Here is a 23312-nt window from a genome sequence, read left to right as displayed (position 1 = left end):
ACTTCAGATTTTACTATAATAAGTTTTTACTCTGTTTCCAATTTTTCTATAATGTTTAGATCTTATTTCTAGTCTGAAATAAGGATTTTCCTAAAGATACTGCAAATCTTTAGCAAGAAGAGGGAAGGTGTGATAGTAAGTGAATTCTTTTCCACCTTGAAAGGTGGTTCTACTTCTAAATCATTTGTTCTTATCAAGCTGAAACTGTCAACTCCATTGTTCACGTAAGACAAATTTTTTTTATTCTGATGTGTTCTAGTCTTGAAAATCTCTAAGGATAGAGAAATCACAGCTTAGCACAGTTTCTGCCCAAAGGAAATGATTGGAAAATATCAGCAGTTTAGTTATTTTGGTTCTGAGTTTTACTAGGTTTTTACCTAAGCAAAAGCTCGCCTCCACTAATGTAAGCCTACTTAAAAAAATTTTTTTTGAGATCTAGTTGGCGTGTAATTTTGTGGAACTTTGAAGTGTGTATTACTCTGATATGATACATTTCTGTATTGCAATGTGATGCCATTGTAGCATTAGTTAACACCTCTATTATGTCACATAATTTTCTTTTCTCATGGTGGGAATAATTAAGATCTGGTCTCTTAAATCTTAGATATTTAGAGTCTGATGTTTACACTACAATATTGTCTATAATCTCTATGCTGTGATTAGGTCCCCAGGACTTAGTTGTCTACCAGTTGCAAGTTTGTACACTTAACGTCTCCCCTGTTCCTCAACTCCAGCCCCTAGTAACCACCACTCTACCCTCTGTTTTTGTGACTTTGCCTTTTTAGATTCCACATGTAAGTGATATCATGAAGTATTTGTCTTTCTTTGCTTGACTTATCTCACTTAGCATAATGCCCTCAAGATCCATCTGTATTGTTGCAAATGGCAGGATTTCCTTCTTTCTCGGAGCCGAATAGTGTTCCGTTGTATGTGTATATGTACCACATCTTCCTTCCCCATTCATCAATTGCTGGTCTCTTAGGTTGCTTCCATGTCTTGGCTTTTGTGACTAAAGTGAAAGTGAAGTCGCTTAGTGGTGTCTGACTCTTTGGACTGTAGCCTACCAGGCTCTTCTGTCCATGGGATTTTCCAGGCAATAGTACTGGACTGGATTGCCATTTCCTTCTCCAGGGGATCTTCCCAACCCAGGGATTGAACCCCGGTCTCCCGCATTGTAGACTGACGCTTTACTGTCTGAGCCACCAGGGAAGTCCTTTGGAGAAGCTTTTGTGACTAACGCTGCTATAAAGATGAGAGTGCAGATGTCTCTTCAGGATTCTGTTTTCATTCCCTTTGGATATATACCCACAAGTGGAATTATTGTACCAGGTAGTAGTTCTTTTTCCTAGTATGCTGTGCAGTGTTGTGCTTAGTTGCTCGGTCGTGTCCGACTCTGCTACCCCATGGACTGTAGCCCACCAGGCCCCGCTGTCCATGGGGATTCTCCAGGCAAAAACACTGGAGTGGGTTGCCATGCCCTCCTCCAAGGGATCTTCCCAATCCAGGGGTCGAACCAGGGTCTCCTGCATTGTAGGCAAATTCTTTACCAGCTGAGCTACCAGGGTGATACAGAATGTTTTAACATTTTTATTCATGTATTTGATAAATACTTTTATTTATTCATTTTTAGCTGTGCTGGATTTCCATTGCTGCACGGGCTTTTCTCTTTGCGGCAAGCGGAGGCTACTGTCTGGTTGCAGTGTGCAGGCTTTCATAGTGGCAGCATCTCTTGTTGTGGAGCACAGGCTCTAGGGTGCACAGGCTTCAGCAGCTGTGGCGCATGGGTTCAGTAGCGGCAGTTTCCCGGCTCTTGAGCATAGGCTCAATAGTTGTGGCACACGGGCTTAGCTGCTCCAAGGCATATGGGATCTTCCCGGACCAGGGATAGAACCCGTGTCTCCTGCATGAGCAGGTGGACTCTTCCCCACTGAGCCACCAGGAAAGCCCTCATGTAGTAGTTCTGTTTTTAATTTTTTTTGAGAACCTCCATACTGGTTTCCATAGCTAAGTCCACCTGTTTGTTCTCTTACCCATGTAGTGAGGGCACCTGATGCTCCTGAGATGAGTCTTTCATGCTTTTGAAGAACACGTGATCTGTAATATTTTTCCACACTGTCTCTTCAGTAAGGATCTATCAAGAGAAGGAAATAGCAGACACCAGAGAGGATGGCTCTGTTAGGTTGTTAGAATAGGAAACAGGAGTCCAGAATGGCAGTGGCTAAAAGACAATGAAGGGAAAAGCCTGCAAAAAATAGATCAAAGGAAGGTCCAAGGACCGGAGTGAGGACCTCAGTAGGAACAAACAGCACTCCTGACTAGCCCAGTTTACATAGGGCAGGCCTAGGGGGAGAAAAAAAACATATAAAAAGAGGAGCCAAAGAGCCAGGGGTCTCTCTCTCTCCCGCCCGCGCACACACTCCCTCGCGCTCTCTCCATGTCTTTTGGGTTGGCATGCCCTCAACCCTCGAGGATGTATTTTCCTTTTTTTCTGAATAAAACTGATCTGTCTGAGAACTATTAACATGGTCTGTCTGAGAGCTGTGACGCGCCGAGGGCTTTAACATCCATCGCTTCAGATTTTTGTTGTGATGAGACAGAAACGAGATTATACTCCCCTGACAGCTCCATCCCTCAGATATCCCACAAGCCCCCAAAAATCTCTTCCACATTTGTGTGTGATTGTGGCAAAGTCTAAGATCCATTATCAATGAGAATGGAAACAGGAGGTAGGAATGTGGCGAATAGATTATCTGCAAGGCCAGAGACAGAGGCAGCCCGGGCCACCAGCCTTCTCCTCTGATTCTGGCTGTTCCTCACCTCTGCCTTCCACAGCAGGAAGCCAGATGCATGGCAGTCAGCTCTGAAGTTCAAAGAGAAAGGCTGGGAGAAGATGAGGGAGGAGAGCTTCAAGTCAACACAAAGAAACATCACTTGAGTGTGTTTGGCACCCTCAGAGAAGGAGCCATAGGACCTGGGAAATTCTCAGCCACCGCTTCTCAAGGGTGGAACGCAGGGGACAGGGATCCTCACAGTTCATTCATTCAACAATGTTTGTGCACTTACTATGTGCAGACACAGTGGTGACCAGGTAGATACATGCTAGCTTTATACAGCTGACGTTCTGGACATCTCTGAGCTAATAGGTTCTCAGTGAACACTGTTCTTGTCCTTGAGAATTCTGAACCAGTTAAGAAATAAGACACAGAAAACAGACAAGTCGTTTGGAGCATGTCACTTCAAATCCACAATCAAAGGGGTCTACTCTGCCCCTAAATTGGACAGGTTATCCAGTCTCCATGAGAACCACAGGACAACCACAGCCATCCCTTGCTTGTCAGATGAGACGGTTGAGGTCTCAGCTCTCTGGCAACTTAACGTATAATTTGGGGAAGACAGCCCATACCAAGTTAGCACATAAACAAAGTCATTTTGGAGTGATAGACACTGTGAAGAGAATAAATAGGGAAGTATGAGAGAGGAGGATTAGTGGGGGCAGGTGGTGAAGACAATCTACTTTAGGAAGGGTGATGGGCAAAGGCTAAAAGGATGAAAGCTAGCCAGCCATAGAAAGACCTGGACAGAGCCAGGAAGTGCAAAGGCCCTGGGGTGGAATAAGCTTTGTGTGTTCCAGGGATGTATGCTATAACATATATGTCATCCACTTAAAATGGATTTAACTCCCCCAGGAAGGAACCCCAGAATAGGCCACAAAATAGAAAGGTCAGGCTCTGTTAGCCAGTGGAATGTCACATGCGAGCTCTTAACAGACCATTACTTTGCTTTGCTCTCATGCCACCCCACTGCCAGACTTAGCATCAATTCTTGGTTTACTCTTCCTTCAGCCCTCATTGCAAACTAGAGCAATTACTCAAAGCTAATTTTGTCCCTGAACTAAGATCTATTTTTGTCTGGATCCCAGTTTTTCTGGGCATAAATGACCTGTGCATTTAAATGGGGCTTACATTAATGTACAGTAGCCCAGGTTTCTCTGGCTTTTTATCCCTCCCTGCTAAATCAACTCCGCAGAATTCCTCTCTGTATTTTCAGATGTTTCTCACATGAAAGTCTAATCTTCTGTTAACATGTGCGAGCCCGGCTTCTGCTTCCAGTGGACTCTAGGATAACTACCAGGCACCCCCATGCTGATTCTAAACCCCACCACCATCTCTTGCCAGATCCCACCAGTTTCTCTAAGCCCCGTCATCAATCCCCTAGAGCCCTCAATGCACAAAAGCTCTGTCCCTAGGTCTTGTTTCTTTAAAAACAATGCAGTGTTCAACTTAGTGATCTTCAGTATATTCACAAGGTTATACAATCATCACCACTATTTAATTCCAATAAATTCTCACCACCCCTAGAAGAAATCCCACACCTATTAGCAGTCACTTCCCAAACCCTTTTCCTCTCAGATCCTGGCAACCACTAATCTATTTTCTGAGTCTATGAGTTATTGTTGGCAACAGCTAATCTATTTTCCGGGTCTGTCAGTTTCTCTTGAGAAATCTGTGTGCAGGTCAGGAAGCAACAGATACAACCAGACACGGAACAACAGACTGGTTCCAAATAGGAAAAGGAGTACGTCAAGGCTGTATAGTCACCCTGCTTATTTAACTTATATGCAGAGTACATCATGAGAAACGCCGGGCTAGATGAAGCACAAGCTGGAATCAAGCTTGCCGGGAGAAATATCAATAACCTCAGATATGCAGGTGACACCACCCTTATGGCAGAAAGTGAAGAACTAAAGAGCCTCTTGATGAAAGTGAAAGAGGAGAGTGAAAAAGTTGGCTTAAAGCTCAACATTCAGAAAACTAAAATCATGGCATCCAGCCCTATCACTTCATGGCAGATAGATGGAGAAACAGTGTCAGACTTTATTTTGGGGGGCTCCAAAATCACTGCACATGGTGACTGCAGCCATGAAATTAAAAGACGCTTACTCCTTGGAAGAAAAGTTATGACCAACCTAGACAGCATATTAAAAAGCAGAGACATTACTTTGCCAACAAAGGTCTGTCTAGACAAGGCTATGGTTTTTCCAGTAGTCATGTATGGATGTGAGAGTTGGACTATAAAGAAAGCTGAGCGCTGAAGAATTGATGCTTTTGAACTGTGGTGTTGGAGAAGACTCTTGAGAGTCCCTTGGACAGCAAGGAGATCCAACCAGTCCATCCTGAAGGAGATCAGTCCTGGGTGTTCATTGGAAGGTCTGATGTTGAAGCTGAAACTCCAATACTTTGGCCACCTGATGCAAAGAACTGACTCATTTGAAAAGACCCTGATGCTGGGAAAGATTGACGGCAGGAGGAGAAGAGGACGACAGAGGATGAGATGGTTTGAGAGCATCACCAACTCGATGGACGTGAGTTTGGGTAAACTCCGGGAGATGGTGATGGACAGGAAGGCCTGGCGTGCTGCAGTCCATGGGGTTGCAAAGAGTCAGACACAGCTGGGCAACTGAACTGATCAGTTGCTGTGGTTATTTCACATAAATGGAATCATACAATTGGTGATCTTTCATGTTTGGCTTTGTCAGGGAGGGGAAATTTTCCCCCTCTATCCCTCTTGAGTTCTTGTGGCTCGCCTAATAATAAAATTGACACAAGTTAAAAAGAGACAAACAACTTTTAATTTGTGTGCACAGAGGTCTTTAGAAGGGGAACCAAAGAAGTGGCCAAAGCAGGCAGCTTTTATATCAGACGAACAGTGAATTTGTGAGACCACAACAGGACAAAGAAACCGTAGTTTTGGGTGCTTAGTTAGTGAAGAATCTGAACAGGATTTTGGCCTGGGTGGTAAATTTTAAAAGTAACAAAGTTTGTTTATACAAGCTTCTCAGCCTGAATTCCCTGTATCTGTCAATAAGGGGTCTTTCTACCTCCAAATGGAGAGCCTGCACCTTTCAGGTGAGAGATTTATTTCCTGCTTCCAGGGAGACAGAAAGGAGGGTCAAAGGGTCCCTCTTGCATTGAGCATTTCTTTAGTAACTTTAATTCAAAAATAATCATTATGCCATTAAAGCATGTTTTAAGGTGACCTGCCCTGGGCCCCAGCAGCTTCTTTCACTTAGTGCAATGTTCTCAAGGTTCATCCACATTGTAGCTTATGTCAGCACTTCCTTCTTTTTAATACCGAATAATATTCTGTTGTATGAATATACCACATTTGGGGTTTTAATTCACTTTGTTGTTGAACATTTGGGTTGATTCCATTTTGGAGGCTATTGTGAATAATGCTGCTATGAATATTCATGTACAGCTTTTATGTGAACATAGGCTTTCCATTTCTTGGGCATATACCTAAGAGTGGAATTGCTGGGTTGTATAGTAATTCTGTTTAACTTTTTTAAGAATCTGCCAGCCTGTTTCTAAAGCCATGGCATCACTTTCCTTTCCCACCAGCAGTGTCTGAAGGTTCCAGTTTCTCTCCATCCTCAATAATACTTGCCACTACCTGTCTTCACCATTCTGGCCATCCTAGTAGGTATCTTGTTGTGATTTCAGATTTGCAGATTCATTTCCCTAAAGACTGATGAGACTGAGCATCTTTTCTTATGCTTATTGGCTGTTTGTATATCTTATTTGGAGAACTGTTTATTCACATTCTTTGCCCATTTTTAATTGTCTTTTTATTGCTGAGTTGTAAGAGTTCTTGGTGTATTTTGCATATGAGTCCCTTATCAGCTCTTTAACTTGCAAATATTTTCTCCTCTTTGGTAGGTAGTCTGGGCCTTGCTTCTTTCACTTGCTTTGTGAACCTTGTTGCAAGGAACTAACTGTGTGTTCCAAAGTTTTTAGGAAAACCCTTCGGTTTTTTTTTTGCTTGTAGCCTCTCTTTCCTTTAGTTTGCCATTTGAACCCTAGGCTGGCAGTGGGTTTCAAAGGCAGGTGCTGAGTAGGTCCAGACTCTGCACTCAACTCCTGGATTCTAATGTTGGCTCCATTCCTTCACCTAACTTCTCTGGGCCTAGGTTTCCCCACCTCTCCAACAGGAATGTTAATGCAGACCTCTCTACATTGTTCTCAGAATTGCATGAGATCTCAATAAAGCCCCACCAGCAACCTGGGTTGTAGATACTAACATCCCCATTTTACAAAGGAGGAAAACAGATTCAGATTAATCCCTCCAAAGCTTTTTTCTCCCTTTGGGTTCATGGCATCCCACTCCAGTATTCTTGCCTAGAGAATTTCACGGACAGAGGAGCCTGGTGGGCTATGGTCCATGGGATCACAAAGAGTTGAACAAGACTGAGCGACTAACACTTACTTAGTTTAGTTCAGTCACTCAGTCATGTCCAGCTCCCTGCAACCCCATGAACTGCAGCACGACAGACCTCCCTGTCCATCACCAACTCCCGGAGTTTACTCATACTCATGTCCATTGAGTCGGTTGTCTCATCCTGTGTCGTCCCCTTCTCCTCCTGCCCTCAATCTTTCCCAGCATCAGGGTCTTTTCAAATGAGTCAGCTCTTTGCATCAGGTGGCCAAAGTATTGGAGTTTCAGCTTCAACATCAGTCCTTCCAATGAACACCCAGGACTGATCTCCTTCAGGATGGACTGGTTGGATCTCCTTGCTGTCCGGGGGACTCTCAAGAGTCTTCTCCAACACCACAGTTCAAAAGCATCAATTCTTCGGCACTCAGCTTTCTTTATAGTCCAACTCTCACATCCATACATGACTACTGGAAAAACCATAGCCTTGTTTCTAGACAGACCTTTGTTGGCAAAGTAATGTCTCTGCTTTTTAATATGCTGTCCAGGTTGGTCATAACTTTCCTTCCAAGGAGTCTTTTACTCATTTACTTACTGCCATATTGAATATCCATCTATCTGTTGTATAACATCTGTAGTAAAATCGGGCTGAGCACAGTTCACATACACACAAATACTGGGAGGGTGGGTTCCATTTAAGTGAAAAATTGTCAGTGACTCTGACTTATGAAGTAAAGGCTAGAGGACTAAAATTCCTTCACAGGTGTTGACCTCAAGCTGAAAATTTCTTGTTCTGGTCATTCAGACAGGAAACCTGTGTCTGCCATTCTAGGGTAGAAGCCCACCCTTCAGAACTCTGACATGGAAAGTTAGATGACTCAGTTTACCCTTTGTTCTGCCAGCACCAAAATAACAGGTTGCCTTGGTTGGTCATAAAATTATGCCGGTCGATTGTTTTGTTTTGGTGTCTGTTTTGCTTTGCTGGTGAAGTTGTTTGGTTTTTTGACCCCATCAAAGAGAATTAAAGGAGTACTAAGTGTCCTCCATTAGGCACTTGAAATGGAGTGGTGAGTAAAGAGAGACATGATGTCTGCCCTCGTGGAGCTCACGGTTACAAATATTCAACACGTCTATAAGCAAGCGAGTGAGTAAGCCTGAGCCACACCAAGAACTGTGTGCTAATAAGAAAAGAATTCATTGTGATGTTAGGAACTGCAATTCAGGAGACACAGATTCAGACGAAACCGGAAGAGTGTTCCAGGGAAGAGAAAGACTCAGGGGCTTGTAAAGGCAAAAGCAGCAAGGTTGTTAAGTGGTCTGGCAGGAGTTACGATTGATTCTGACACAGAGAAGGAAATATCTTTTCCAGAAAGGATGGACTGACATGAATTATTTTAGGGTAAGGGCCTGATGAGTATCTAGAGTTTCTGGAACAGCAGGGAGATGAAAAAAAATGAGCCATTAAATACACTTTGGTAGGGTTCCCATTCCCTTGCCCAACTTTTCTCCTTCATGCTTTTGCCCAGCATTAAGAAAAAAAGACCTCAGTAAAAACCAAAAGTGCTGCTGTTAAGTCCCCTTCTTCCTTGGTACGGCATAGAAGGTACATTTCTGTTACCTGGGACTGGTAACCAAGTGGAGCCTTAGCTGTCACGCTGACGCCTTAGTGGGAAGTTGCTCTTCTGGAAAGCTCCTGATGTCTGATAGTGGTCTGTGATCAGAGGGCATAAATCATGTGTGGGGGATGGGACCAGAAGCCCCTGAGTGGGCCCCACCCCCCATCATTGACGCCCCTTGCCTTCCAAGGGATAGACTTTGTGGCCTTCCGTGGCCTTCAAGGTCTGGCCCTGGACAAGGTTCTCCAGAAGGCCTCCTCCCTGTTCACCTCCCCCCACCCTACCCCCTGCCACCTTTCCCGGCCCGCATCCTCGTCTAGGTCATTTCCTCTGCTTGGAACCCTCTCCTCTGTCCGTCTCATGTGGCCAGTGACTTCTCATTCTTCCTGTCTCAGCTTACATGTCAACTTCCTTAGGGCAGCCTTCTCAGGTCACCCCATCCTAAGTAAGTCCCCTGACCTAGGTTCTGACTCAGCCCTGGTCTGTTTCCTTCAGGGCTCCAGAAAAGGATGATCAAAATGGAGTTGGTATTGCTAAGAAAGCTCTCGAAAATGAAACCAGGGGAGCCACTGAGGAACTGTGACTTCTGCATGTCTCAGCCTGGATGGAATCTAAACTTTGACCACTTATTGTGAAGTTGCAATTATATGGTGCACAGAAGGTGATTAGGTCAGGGCCTGGCACAGTATAGGCATTCCATAAATATTAACTATTTTATTTTAGCTATTTAGTTGAATAAAATTAACTATTTTATTTATATTAACTAATTTATTTTAGCATGATAGTTCATTCTTATAACTATACAGTTATAATAACTATATATTATTTTATAAATATATAAATAACTATATATTATTATTATAACATTCATTTTATAACATAGTCCATGGCTTCACCTCCAACTTTATCTCATATTCCCCTTCCTCTCTCCCTTCCCCTAGTTTTCATGCCTACATTTCAGTCACATCGAATTTTCTTTAGTACCTTGAGCAGAAAAATTATTTCCCTCTCACATTTGCTGTTTTCTCTGCTGGCATCTTCTTCCCCCTTTTTGCAGATCTGGCTCCTTCTCAGGTCTTCAGGTCTTGACACCTGCCACAACTTGAGGGAGAACTTCCTCCCACCATCCCATTTTTCTTGCCTTAGTAAAATTCTGTATTCTTGTTTACTTGCATGTTTTGTTGTTGTTCAGTCACTTAGTCGTGCCTGACTCTGTGACCCCTGGATTGCTGCACACCAGGCTTCCCTGTCCTTCATTATCTCCCAGAGTTTGCTCAAACTCATGTCCATTGAGTCGATGATCCCATCCAACTATCTCATCCTCTATCACCTGCTTCTCCTCCTGCCCTCAATCTTTCCCAGCATCAGGGTCTTTTCCAATGTGTCAGCTCTTCACATCAGGTAGCCAGTGTATTGGAGCTTCAGCATCAGTCCTTCCAGTGAATATTCAGGATTGATTTCCTTTAGAATTGACTGGTTTGATCTCCTTGCTCCCCAAGGGACTCTCAAGAGTCTTCTCCAGCACCACAGTTCTAAAGCATCAGCTCTTTGGTGCTCAGCCGTCTTTATGGTCCAACTCTCACATCCATACATGACCACTGGAAAAACTGTAACTTAGACTATACAGACCTTTGTTGGCAAGATGATTTCTCTACTTTTTAATATATTGTATAGGTTTATCATAGCTTTTCTTTCAAGGAACAAGCATCTTTTAATTTCATGGCTGCAGTCACCATCCACAGTGATTTTGGAGCCCAAGAAAATTACATGTTTAAGTATTTAATTTTCAGTCTTTACCAAAATGTAAGCTCCATGTGGGCAGGAAACAGTGCCTGGCACATAGTTGATGCTTAATAAATAGTTTTGAATGAGTGAATGGCTGGATGAATGAATGAATGGCCGTCCATCCAGGACAGTGGTTCTCAATTCTTCTCAGAATGACCCGAGAAGCTTTTTGAAAAATACCGATGCTGGAGTCTCATCCCCAGAGATCCTAATTCATTTGATCTGGGGTGGGGCTTGGGCACAGGAATTTTCATGGGCATTTTGGGGACATAGGTGATTCTAAGGTAGGGCCACCAGTACAAAGAATGTTAAACATATCCATTTAGAGAGTTTCATCTCAGATCTTCACCTGACAGCCACCCCGTAGGTGATGCTGTCTCATCCAGTATCACGTGGGATGCAGCAAGAGCTCTGCTCTAAAGACCAGAGGGAATGGACAAAGTACTCTCCATATTTTCCTGGCTCAGGACAAGAGATCAACTTTGTCATTGATATAAAGTGTCACAAAGTCCCAGAACATTGCACCCATTGATGTTCAATGCCAATTATTAAAATTTGTGGAATTTTTCTGGATGTCTCCTTCTTGGAAATGTGGCTTCCAGCAAGTACCTGTACCTTCTGACAGATGGCCAGGAGGCTTGGCTGCATGCCCTCACAGCATAGTCATGCTGGTCCCTGCTGCAGCCTTCTTGCGGTTGGGCATAGAGACAATCATCCTCATTTCTGGCTCCCAAACAACTTTCCTGCCAGAGTATTTGCATATCCTGTGTCCATCCAGGGAGGGGACGTATAAACAAGCTTGAAATTACCAGATGCAGTGAGCATGACGTCACTAGTATTTACTACAAGAGAAAGGAACTTGGCCACTTTTCTGTTCCCAAGCGTGCCCTTTGCTGGTTCAAGGCAGCTGACCAAGACCTGAAAGCTCTTTTTAGGTTTTGTAATGACTGTTACATTTTGCCAGCATAAGCCCAGCCTCACAGAAAAGGGAAGAACCACTGCTGGGGACTCTTGAGGCCTTATAAAATATTTGAGGACAACCATTTTTTCTACATGCTGACAAATATTCATTTGACTTACAATGGAAGATAAGAGCTGGAAAGAATCTAAAGGTCTTTCTTTTTAACCTACTTTGCGTGGTGAACGGAGACAGCAGATTGCTATTTAGCACCTTAAAGTAAAGCTACTTGGTTTATGAAATTATGAGGAAGTGTCACAACTTGGAAGTGGACTCTGGTCAATATCCAAATGCCACAAATCTAAATTAAGGGACAACAGACTTGGACATGAGAAAGGGTGTGACTTACAAAGCGTAACATGAGAGAATATCTTCTTTTTTAAATTGAAATATAGTTGATTTAAAATGTTATGTTAATTTCTGCTGTTCAGCACAGTGATTCAGTTATATATATTTATATATATATGTACATTCTTTTAAAATATTCTTTTCCATATGGCTTATCATAGGATATTGAATATAGTTCCCTTTGCAGTAGGACCTTGCTATTTATCCATTTTGTATATAAAAGTTTACATGTGCTAACCCTAAACTCCCACCCCATCCCTCCCCCAGTCACCACCTCCTTGGCAACCTGTTCTCTTTGTCCATAAGTCTTTGTTTCATCAGTCAATTCAGTTCAGTCACTCAGTCGTGTCCGACTCTTTGCAACCCCATGAATCGCAGCACGCCAGGCCTCCCTGTCCATCACCAACTCCCGGAGTTCACTCAGACTCACATCCATCGAGTCGGTGATGCCATCCAGCCATCTCATCCTCTGTCGTCCCCTTCTCCTCCTGCCCCCAACCCCTCCCAGCATCAGAGTCTTTTCCAGTGAGTCAGCTCTTCTCATGAGGTGGCCAAAGTACTGGAGTTTCAGCTTTAGCATCAGTCCTTCCAGTGAACACCCAGGACTGGTCTCCTTCAGAATGGACTGGTTGGATCTCCTTGCAGTCCAAGGGACCCTCAAGAGTCTTCTCCAACACCACAGTTCAAAAGCATCAATTCTTTGGCACTCAGCTTTCTTCATAGTCCAACTCTCACATCCATACATGACCACTGGAAAAACTATAGCCTTGACTAGACCTAGGACCTTTGTTAACAAAGTAATGTCTCTGCTTTTCAATATGCTATCTAGGTTGGTCATAACTTTCCTTCCAAGGAGTAAGAGTCTTAATTTCATGGCTGCAGTCACCATCTGCAGTGATTTTGGAGCCCAAAAAGATAAAGTCTGACACTGTTTCCACTGTTTCCCCATCTATTTCCCATGAAGTGATGGGACCAGATGCCATGATCTTCATTTTCTGAATGTTGAGCTTTAAGCCAAATGTTTCACTCTCCTCTTTCACTTTCATCAAGAGGCTCTTTAGTTCCTCTTCACTTTCTGCCATAAGGGTGGTGTCATCTGCATATCTGAGGTTATTGATATTTCTTCCAGCAATCTTGATTCCAGCTGGTGCTTCCTCCAGCCCAACGTTTCTCATGATGTACTCTGCATATAAGTTAAATAAGCAGGGTGACAATATACAGCCTTGACGTACTCCTTTTCCTATTTGGAACCAGTCTGTTGTTCCATGTCCAGTTCTAGCTGTTGCTTCCTGACCTGCATATAGGTTTCTCAAGAGGCAGGTCAGGTGGTCTGTATTCCCATCTCTTTCAGAATTGTCCACAGTTTATTGTGATCCACGCAGTCAAAGGCTTTGGCATAGTCAAGAAAGCAGAAATAGATGTTTTTCTGGAACTCTCTTGCTTTTTCCATGATCCAGCGGATGTTGGCAACTTGATCTCTGGCTCCTCTGCCTTTTCTAAAACCAGCTTGAACATCTGGAAGTTCCTGGTTCATGTATTGCTGAAGCCTGGCTTGGAGAATTTTGAGCATTACTAGCATGTGAGATGAGTGCAATTGTGCGGTAGTTTGAGCATTCTTTGCCATTGCCTTTCTTTGGGATTGGAATGAAAACTGACCTTTTCCAGTCCTGTGGCCACTGCTGAGTTTTCCAAATTTGCTGGCATGTTGAGTGCAGCACTTTCACAGCATCATCTTCCAGGATTTGAAACAGCTCAACTGGAATTCCATCACCTCTACTAGCTTTGTTCGTGATACTTTCTAAGGCCCATTTGACTTCACATTCCAGGATGTCTGGCTTTAGGTGAGTGATCACACCATCATGTATCTGGGTCATGAAGCTCTTTTTTTGTACAGTTCTTCCATGTATTCTTGCCACCTCTTCTTAATATCTTCTGCTTCTGTTAGGTTCATACCATTACTGTCCTTTATCGAGCCCATCTTTGCATGAAATATTCCCTTGGTATCTCTAATTTTCTTGAAGAGATCTCTAGTCTTTCCCATTCTGTTGTTTTCCTCTGTTTCTTTGCATTGATCGCTGAAGAAGGCTTTCTTATCTCTTCTTGCTATTCTTTGGAACTCTGCATTCAGATGCTTATATCTTTCCTTTTCTCCTTTGCTTTTCACTTCTCTTCTTTTCAGAGCTATTTGTAAGGCCTCCCCAGACAGCCATTTTGCTTTTTTGCATTTCTTTTCCATGGGGATGGTCTTGATCCCTGTCTCCTGTACAATGTCACGAACCTCATTCCATAGTTCATCACGCACTCTATCTATCAGATCTAGTCCCTTAAATCTATTTATCACTTCCACTGTATAATCATAAGGGATTTGATGTAGGTCATACCTGAATGGTCTAGCAGTTTTCCCTACTTTCTTCCATTTAAGTCTGAATTTGGCAATGAGGAGCTCGTGATCTGAGCCACAGTCAGCTCCTGGAGAGGTTCATTTGTGTCATATTTCAGATTCCACGTATAAATGGTTTACTTGTTGTGACTTACCTCACTTAGTATGATAATCCTAGTTGTACTCTTGTTATTGCAGATGGCATTATTTTGTTCTTTTTATGGCTGAGTAGTATTCCATTGTATATAAATGTGCTGCATCTTTATCCGTTCATCTGTTGAGGGACATTTAGGTTGTTTCCATGTCTTGGCTATTGTGACTAGTGCTGCTATGAACATAGGGGTGCATGTATCTTTTTGGAATTACAGTTTTGTCCGGATATATGCCCAGGAGTGGGATTGCTGGATGGTATGGCAATTCCATTTTTTGTTTTCTGAGGAACCTCCATATTGTTTTCCATAGTGGCTCCACCAACTTACCTTTCCACCAGCCTGTAGGAGGGTTCCCTTTTCTCTATACCCTCCATGAAAGAATTTCTTTGTGGCAATAGTCACTCCAACCTGCAGGTGACAAAATTTCATAGAGCTATATACATACCAAAAAAACAAAACAACAACAAAAAAAAAGAGTGCATGTGGAACCTGGTAAAATCTGAATAAGGTCTATAACTGAGTTAATAATATCAATCAACGTCAATTTCCTGGTTTTGACCAAGTACTGTGGTTACTTAAGATATCATCACTAGCCAAAGCTTGGTGAAAGGTACAAGGGAACTCTTAGTACTATATTTGTAACTTTTTGTGAACCATAAACTATATCAAAATAAAATTTATAATTTAGGGGGAAAAGACAATGGGCCAGGAGGTACTGGGAGAGAATTTTGCAACATACATAATAGATTAATGTATATTATTTTCTGTGCTATTCTTAGAGTTGCCACATGTGACTATTGAGTATTTGAAATAGCACCACAGATTTTAATGATAAAAGTTTGGACATGTTGGGTTAAATAAAATATATATTATTAAAGTTAGTTTTACCTCTTTAATGTGGGTACTAGAAAAAATTTTTTATTTTACTGCCCTGGGTCTCTGTTGCTGCATGCAGGCTCTCTCCAGTTGTGGAGGGTGGGGGCAACTCTAGTTGCAGAGCATGGGCTATAGGGCACTCGGGCTTCAGCATTTGCAGCACATGGACCCTGTAGTTGCAGCTCACAGACTCCAGTACATGGGTTTGGTTGCCTTTTGAATTAGGTATGTGGTCTCCATTATATTTCTATTGCGCGGTATTGACTTATAATATGTAAAAAGTTTCTGCAAACATATAATTATCAGACAAATTAATAGACAACTAGACAAAAAGATATAAGTATAAAACTCATTAAGAAGAAATACATTTGGGACTTCCTTGGTGGCTCAGTGGTAAAGAATCCACCTGCCAATGCAGGAGACATGGGTTCGATCCCTGATCTGGGAAGATGTCACATGCCACAGAATGACTGAGCTTGGGTGCCACAACTATTGAGCCTGTGCTCTAGATCCCAGGAGCTGCAACTCCTGAGCCCACACACTGCGACTACAGAAACCTGTGTGCCCTAGAGCCCATGCTCCACAAAAAGAGAAGTCTTCACAGTGAGAAGCCATGCACTGCGACGAAGAGTGGCCTGCACGCAGCACAGCTGGAGGAAAGCCCATGCAGCAGCAAGACCCAGCACAGTCAAAATACGTAAATAAAGGTATTAGAGAAGACATACCCTTGACAAACATTTGTCTGTACATATGTTTGTTAATTCAACATGTATTTATTGATCTCCAGGCATTGTATTTTGGGCAAGTTTTAAATAAACTGAGAAGGCCTCTCTCAGAAGGTGCTGTTGGAGTGGAAATCTGAATAATTTCATCATTAATAAAGAAATGTTGGTTTGAGATTCTTTTTCGCCTGTTAAAACAGTAAAAATAGATTAATAGCATACAGTGTTGGCAAGGTTGTGGAGGAAAGGACACATAAATACTGTTAGTGGGAATGTAAATTTTGTACAGATTTGCTGCAATGCAATTTTACTCTATCTCCAAATATAAATATACCTTTTGACTCTGTAATCCCATTCCTAGGAATCCATCCCAAGAAGACACTCAAATGTGTACAAAAATATATGAATGAGGGTGTGTGTTGCAGCATATTATGTAATTGCCACAAACTTTAAATAGCTGAAATGTTAGTGAGGTGTGACCATTTAAGTGACTAGTACAAAGACATTAAAAAGAGTGAGACAACTATACTTGGAACTTTTCTGTAAGTTTGAAGTTGTTTGAAAATAGAAAGTTACCTACCAAAAGTGAATCATGACAAATTAAGGTTTTTCCCCAAGAATCAAGGACAGTGCAACATTAGGGAGTTTATCAATGTACTTTAAATCATGGCTGGAGAAAGAAAACAGCAGGGAGACAGACCCAGAAGCATGAGTGTGGAAAGCCACCCCCACCCTATAACAAGTGGCAAAAAGCAAGTTACAGAACACAAGTAGTATGCTGCTACTCACATTTTTAACTAAGAGGAAAAGAAAAAACCTCTGAGAGAGAGAATCAAACTAGTTATGTATCTTCAGGCAAATTATTTTAACTTCCCTGTGACTCAGTTTTCCCATCAGTAAAATGGAAACAAAGCATCCGCCTCACAGGGTTGTTATGAAGACTGATGAAATAATCCTTGACAAGTGTCTGGCCCATAACAAATACTCAGTATATGTTATCTATTATCATTATGATTTTTGTCAAAGAAAAACTCAGAGGCCAAAACAATTAGAAAAGAAAAAATTTTACTTGAAATACAAGGAAGTCCAGTCTCAAAATGACCAGCCAGCCAAATACAAACCACAGTATTTAAAGGAAATGAATACAAAATTTCCAAGATTACCAGGTTTTCCGTTAATCTGTTCCTGATTTTAAAAAAAAAAAAAAAAGCAAAACAGTATCTTTCTCAAAAGATTACATATCCACTGAGGAAGGGACCTATGTTTAGGTATCCATGTCACAAAAGGCAAAGATGAAATTGTCTTTGCAAAGCCTTATGGGAAATACTCAAAGGTTTCAATATTGGAAGGATGCAGGCTAAACAGACTAACCTGTTGTTCCTGGTTTATCTCAGTATACAAATTGCTATTTCTCATGACCTGTGGTACATGATGTGCTTAGTCATAATGAAACGAGGAGAAAGTGTCAGTTTTCCTTTCATATTATTCATGGGAAAAAAAAATCTAGAAGCAAACGTACTACCCTGTTATCTTTGGGAAATAGAAGTGAGAAGAGCTTACTACCTACAGTGTACGTTTCTATAGCATTCAAATACTTCACATGTTCACGAATTGCATTCAGAATTGGTGAAAGAACTAAGACGATCATGTAAATTTAAGTATCAAAGTCATCCCTTGTTTCTTTATAGTTCTTCCACAGCAGATGGAATAGTTTGCTTTTTAAGCCCTTCAGAAAAAGATTTATAAACCATGCGTTTTCTCTAAAACCCATTTCTACTGCTTCAATCTGTAGCATCTGCCAACAGACCTATATTAATACGCAGTTCCAGTTGGGAGAGAAAAGAACTCCAGCCAATGAACTGAGGAGGGGGGGATTAATCCCTTCCTGCTCTGTTGTTGGATGATAACCCTGAAGCCAGAGCCCCTCACCAGTGAAGTCCTTTAAAGTGAAATATGAGAGTTCTAAATTACCCCACCTTCATCCCGTCCCCCAATTCCTTACGTTTACCCAGCAGATTTACCCATGGGAAGCCCCTTCTCCAAGAACCGGAGGAAGAAAGGGATTCATAAGAGGACTCTTGGGAAGAAAAGAGTCTACAACTAATATTGAAAGAAGCTTTTCACCTGTTTTTCAAGCTAACCATGGATCCATTCCTGGGATGACTCAACATCTCCTTTATGAGCTCCAGAGGGATTGTGAATTGCAAAGAAAAGGGTTACATACAAGATGCCAGACTGCTAACAGGTGATGAAGGTTGGACAGGATTCGCCCATGTCTTGCACCCCCATGCCCCTTAGCCAGGTCGCCAGCGTGGCTCTGCTGATCTGCAGCAGACAAGTGGCCTGGGTAGCCCCCATCCCCCCTGCGCTCATGGGCAATGCACAGATGTAGATGAACCCTTCAACATGGCACACACTGGCTGCTCTTCCCACTGTCGTTGTCACTGCTGCTGAGAACATGAAACTGGGTTTTCATCCAAACAGCCAGGGGTTGACAATGTTTGGGGAGAGATTGGCAAGGAGTGTCTCATGGTTTTCTTTGTTTTATTTTTCCTGGTTACAGCAGTGCAAGTATATCGCCATGACTAATCTCAGAACTGGGTTTTTGAAGGTAGCATGATAGAATAATGATCAATTTAGGAGGGTCTGAATCTATATAATCTTAAACTGATTATGAACTCACAGTTCAGGGTTCTAGGATTCTATGCAGTGACTTTACTTGTGAAGCCTCTAAAACGTTTCCCGAACTTGGATCCCCAGATTCTATTCTAGCAAGGAGTAGAGATTGATCGCCTATAATTCTCATAGGTAGCCCAGAAGATTCTGTTTCACCCCAAGGACCTCAGCTTTAGAAGAGGAATAAAACAGGCAGTGGCAATTCATAGTAAAAGCTAATTTATTGAGCATAAATTATGTTCTGGACTAATGCTAACCACTTTGCATTCATCAACTCATTGGCTCCTCCAGTATGAAGGAGGTGTTATTACTGTTGTCCTCAATTTACAGATGAGGACTCTGAGGCTTAGAAAGCTTGATAGCTTGCTGTAATTCTCACAGCTGATAAGACATGAAATCTGAACTCAGATCTCTCTGCATTTTAGAGCCCATGCTCCATGACACATTTTCTTGGGTTAAATCTTAAGATGGTGAACATCTTGACCTTGCTCAATGTTAAAGATAGTTGTCTAGACCAAAGGTTTTTGACCTTGAGAAGGTTTTTTAAAAAATACTCTGGCAGTAACCCAAGCAATCCATCAATGAATGAGTGGGTAAACAAAATGTGGCCTATCCATAAAATGAAATATTATTCAGCCTCAAAAAGGAAAGAAGCTCTGACACATGCTACAACATAGATGAACCTTGAGGACATTATGCTCATCGAGATGAGCCGGTCATAGAAGACAACCATTGTGTGAGTCAACTCATATAAAATCCCCAGAGTAGTCAAATCCATAGGGGCAGGACACAGAATGGTGATTGCCAGGGGCTGGGGATGGGGAGGAGAGGTGGGAAGAATGAGGAGTGAGTGTTTAATGAAAACAGAGTTTCAGTTTGAGATGATTAATAACATGATATTTGTACAACGTGAATGTACTTAGTGCCATTGAATTGTACACTCAACAGTGGTAAATTTTATGTCAGGCACATTTTACCACAATTTCTACTTTAAAAAACTGGTGTCTGGCTCCTACACCAGTTAAATTGAAGTCTCTCCAGAATAGGGCTGAACCTTTGGCATTTATTTTTAATACTATCCAAGTGTTTCTGATGGGCACACAGGGTTAAGAACTCCAGAATTAAGGATGCAAGGTTCTGGAGTTCTCCCTGCCGGCAGCCCCTGGCATCATTTCAAGCTCTCACTCTCCCATTCACACAAGAGGCCCAAATAGCAAGACTCGCTGGGGAGGCAAGTCTCCCAGCCTGTTGCTGACTAAGATGGCCCAGATCCAAGAATTAATGGAAGGTTCCGGAAGCAGAAAGCTCTGTGGTTTACTGGGAGTTTCTCTGGCTTGTAATTGTCTGCATATGCCTCATTCCCCTTCATAGTCCACGAAGAAGGGTGATTATTACTGGAGTGCTGTGCTTTCAGAGTCAAGAATAGAGGTTCCCACGGAAACCTGCAATTCATGGCATGGATCGAATCATTCTGTCCCTAACTTACAAATGCAGATTTCCAGTCTTCTTTGGGCTGCAGGGCAGCTTTTGGGGAAGTCTCAGCAGTGGGAGTTATGATAAAGAGGGCTTATAATAAGAGAGAAGGATAGCATCTGACCTTCAGCTCAGCAGCAAGGACTCTCTGAGCACCTCTCCTTTGCCTGGGGCTCCAGGATGCCATCAGTGAACTCATATTCTGTAGGAAAACTGATGTGTTCATCACCCATTCAGCCAATACAGATTTCTTGAGTTCCTACAATGGACCAGACATCTCTCCAAAGGGCACAGAAGATTCTGTGCCTCTGCACAAGGATACCATCTTGAGCCTAGTGATACCCTGCACCATGGAGATGTCTAGAGAAACTCAGAGGAGAGAGCAGGATGGCTGGGAAATTGGGAAGTGGCAGCTGCTACTTAACAATCAGTACAGAAGTTTCCCAATATTCTAACAGCTGTGGAAGCTGTATGAGTAGGTGCTAGGTGAATGACAGTTTGGTTTCAGCAAAAGAGTGAACAGGTCAACCAGGGTCCCTGACCTTCTAGCATAAGGAGCAGACAATCTTTTTCTGTCATAGACCAAATAATAAATATTTTAGGATTTGTAAGCAATACGCTGTCTGTCCCAGCTAATCATTTCTATTGTTATAACATAAAAGCAGCTACAGACAGTAGTAAACAAATGATTGTGACTGTGTTCCCTACAAACTTTGTTTACAAAAATAACAGGCTGGATTTGGCCTATGGGCCATAGCTTGCAGACCCCTGTTCTAATGGATGAGACAGATGTACCCCTTCATCCTTTCAGCATACAGGTATTTACTGCATACCATCTACATGACAGTTATTGCATTGGACAGTGGTATGCTGTGCTAAACAAGGAGATAATGGTCCCTGTTCGCATAACACTTACACTCTAATGGGAGAGGCCAAATCTTTCTTTTCAATATGCTATGGTAAATATTAAGATGAAAGTAATCAGGAGCTACAGAAGAGGAAGTTAACTCAGACTGGGAGTTCAGGGAAGACTTCCTGGAGGAGGTGGTAACCATGCCGCTGGCTCAGATCAGCCTGGGAAGCCATGTCTTTCCTTGTGGGTTGTCATCACCAGCTCTTCCCTTGTGTCCCCCAGGCTCAGAACAGCTATGAGGATGGAGACATTGAAGGATCCAAGCGGCTTGGGAGGAATGCCAAGTGGGTGGCTGTTGCCTCCATCGTTATTGGCCTTCTCGTCATTGCTATTTCTTGTACAGTTCACTTCACTTGGAAGTAGGTAAGCTTTTCTGTTTTTTTTTTTTAATATTTATTTCTATTTGTTTGGCTGCACCAGGTCTGAGTTACGGCACGTGGAATCCATCTGTGTTGCAGAATGCAGGATCTTTAGTTGCAGCATGCAAGCTCTTAGCTGTGGCATGTGGGACGTTTAGTTGCAGCATGCAGAATCTAGTTGTGGCAAGAGGGATCTTTAGTTGTGGCGTGTGGGATCTGGCTACCCGACCAGGGATCAGACTCAGGCCCCCTGTATTGGGAGTGCAGAGTCTTTGTCACTGGACCTCCAGGGAAGTCCTCTAAGGTGCCTTTTCTTGAAAAGCCCACTGGAAACTGCTAGGATAGGTTAGATTGTGCTCCAGTAACAGTCTCAAACAAAAGGGTTTTCATTTTTCCTCACTGCTATTCCATAGGCCACATGGGTTTGTGGAAAGTCTCTCTTCCACACAGTCCCTCAGGGTCCAGACTATACCATCTTGTAGCTGCTCTGTCTGAAACAGGAGTCAACAAACTTCTCCTGTAAAGGGCCAGATGATAAATATTTTAGGCCACTATTAGCATCTCAGTTGCAACTACTTAACTCTGCATTTTAGCACAGAAGCAGCCATATCCAATCTGTAAATGCATTAATGTGGCTGTGTGTGATAAAGCTTTATTTATAAAAACAGGGAGCTGGCCCATGGCGCATAGTTTTCCAGCCTCTAATCTAGAACATGAGGGCTTCTCAGGCTAAGACAGGAGAGAGGAAAAGCCAGAGAATCCTACATGGGTTTTCACTGCCTCAGCCCTAGAGCGATACTTGTCACTTAGGCTCATATTTGATTGACTGACACCAGTCACATAGTTCCACCTAACTGTTAGAGAGTGGGAAATGTATGACAATAAGTGAAACTTTAAGGTAATCACTTGCTCTGCCTTAGCATCTAATCTGCTAAATGATTTCCTGCATGACACTGCATCCAACTTGCCTGACTGTTCTTAGTTTAAGAACAGAAGGGTCTCTACCTATGTTTGGTATTTTCAGTGAGCTCCCATCTCACAAAGAGATGATGTTTCTCTCTGGATCTGAACAAATTTATTCTGATTTCTCCAGCCAGCGGAGATGGGCTCCATCCGCTAGAACCAATGATACTTTCCATCAGAGTTTTGCCAAAGGGCAAAGTGGTTTGATGGACAACCAGGATCTGGGAATGACAAGCCCAGATTCATCTCTGTCTCATTGTGTAACTGCTGGCCAAACAGATAAGAATTCAGAAATCTTTCCACTCTTCTCTCATAGCAGCACTGTTCCTCCAACACCATTTCCCTCAATTTGGGAAGATCAGTCTTTTTGACTTGGTTTCAGGAAGGGGCCCATTGGGTGGGTATGGGAGGGAGGGGGCACCTTTTAGATCAGCCAAGCCCACCTTGGCAACCAAGAGGGTAGTGGATGTCCCAGTGGGTCGATATCCTATCAGACAAGCCAGATCCATGAGCAATCAGGGGCCATTGGATGGAGGAGGAGATATCAAAATAGGAAGTGTCATAAAGGAAAAAATTGATGGTTTTGACCAAGAGAGAGAAGAAAAAGGCACTAAGATGTCAAAAGCACCTCAAAGTGTCTTGCCTACAAGATGGCAAACTGATGATGCTGGCCTATGACGGAGAAGGCAGTTGAAAGATAGATGAGAACATACCCGACTTTCCTCTTTAATAGAAGCATAATGTGCTTGCCTTTGTGAGCATGGGGCCATGGGGTGGAGGGTAACATGATGCAGATTTGGGACCAGACTTCCTGGGCACAAGTACCCCCCTTTACCACTTACTTACTGTGAGACCTTCCGCCAACTGCTTGCCTCCCTC

At 42.7% G+C, this 23312-nt stretch overlaps 1 protein-coding gene across 3 annotated transcripts in view; it reads left to right on the top strand.

Moving 5' to 3' along the window:
• The window catches only part of TMEM233 (transmembrane protein 233), a 46314-nt gene that overhangs the window by 12779 nt on the left and 10223 nt on the right, over window positions 1-23312 (top strand). For 2 of the 3 annotated variants that reach the window (XR_005722955.1, XM_040250792.1), the window contains exon 2: window positions 21334-21474. Coding sequence is in view for 2 of the 3 variants with exons in the window: in XM_040250792.1 (XP_040106726.1) it covers window positions 21334-21474 (141 nt within the window). In the remaining variant the exon portion in view is untranslated. The remainder of the gene's footprint in view (window positions 1-21333; window positions 21475-23312) is intronic. The other variant, XM_040250791.1, reaches the window with a different exon arrangement.

This window comes from Oryx dammah, unplaced genomic scaffold, assembly GCF_014754425.2.
Source record: "Oryx dammah isolate SB20612 unplaced genomic scaffold, SCBI_Odam_1.1 HiC_scaffold_12, whole genome shotgun sequence".
In the NCBI taxonomy this organism is placed as follows: Eukaryota; Metazoa; Chordata; class Mammalia; order Artiodactyla; family Bovidae; genus Oryx; species Oryx dammah.
Note: the sequence above shows the minus strand (reverse complement) of the source record. Positions and strands in the feature narration are given on the sequence as shown.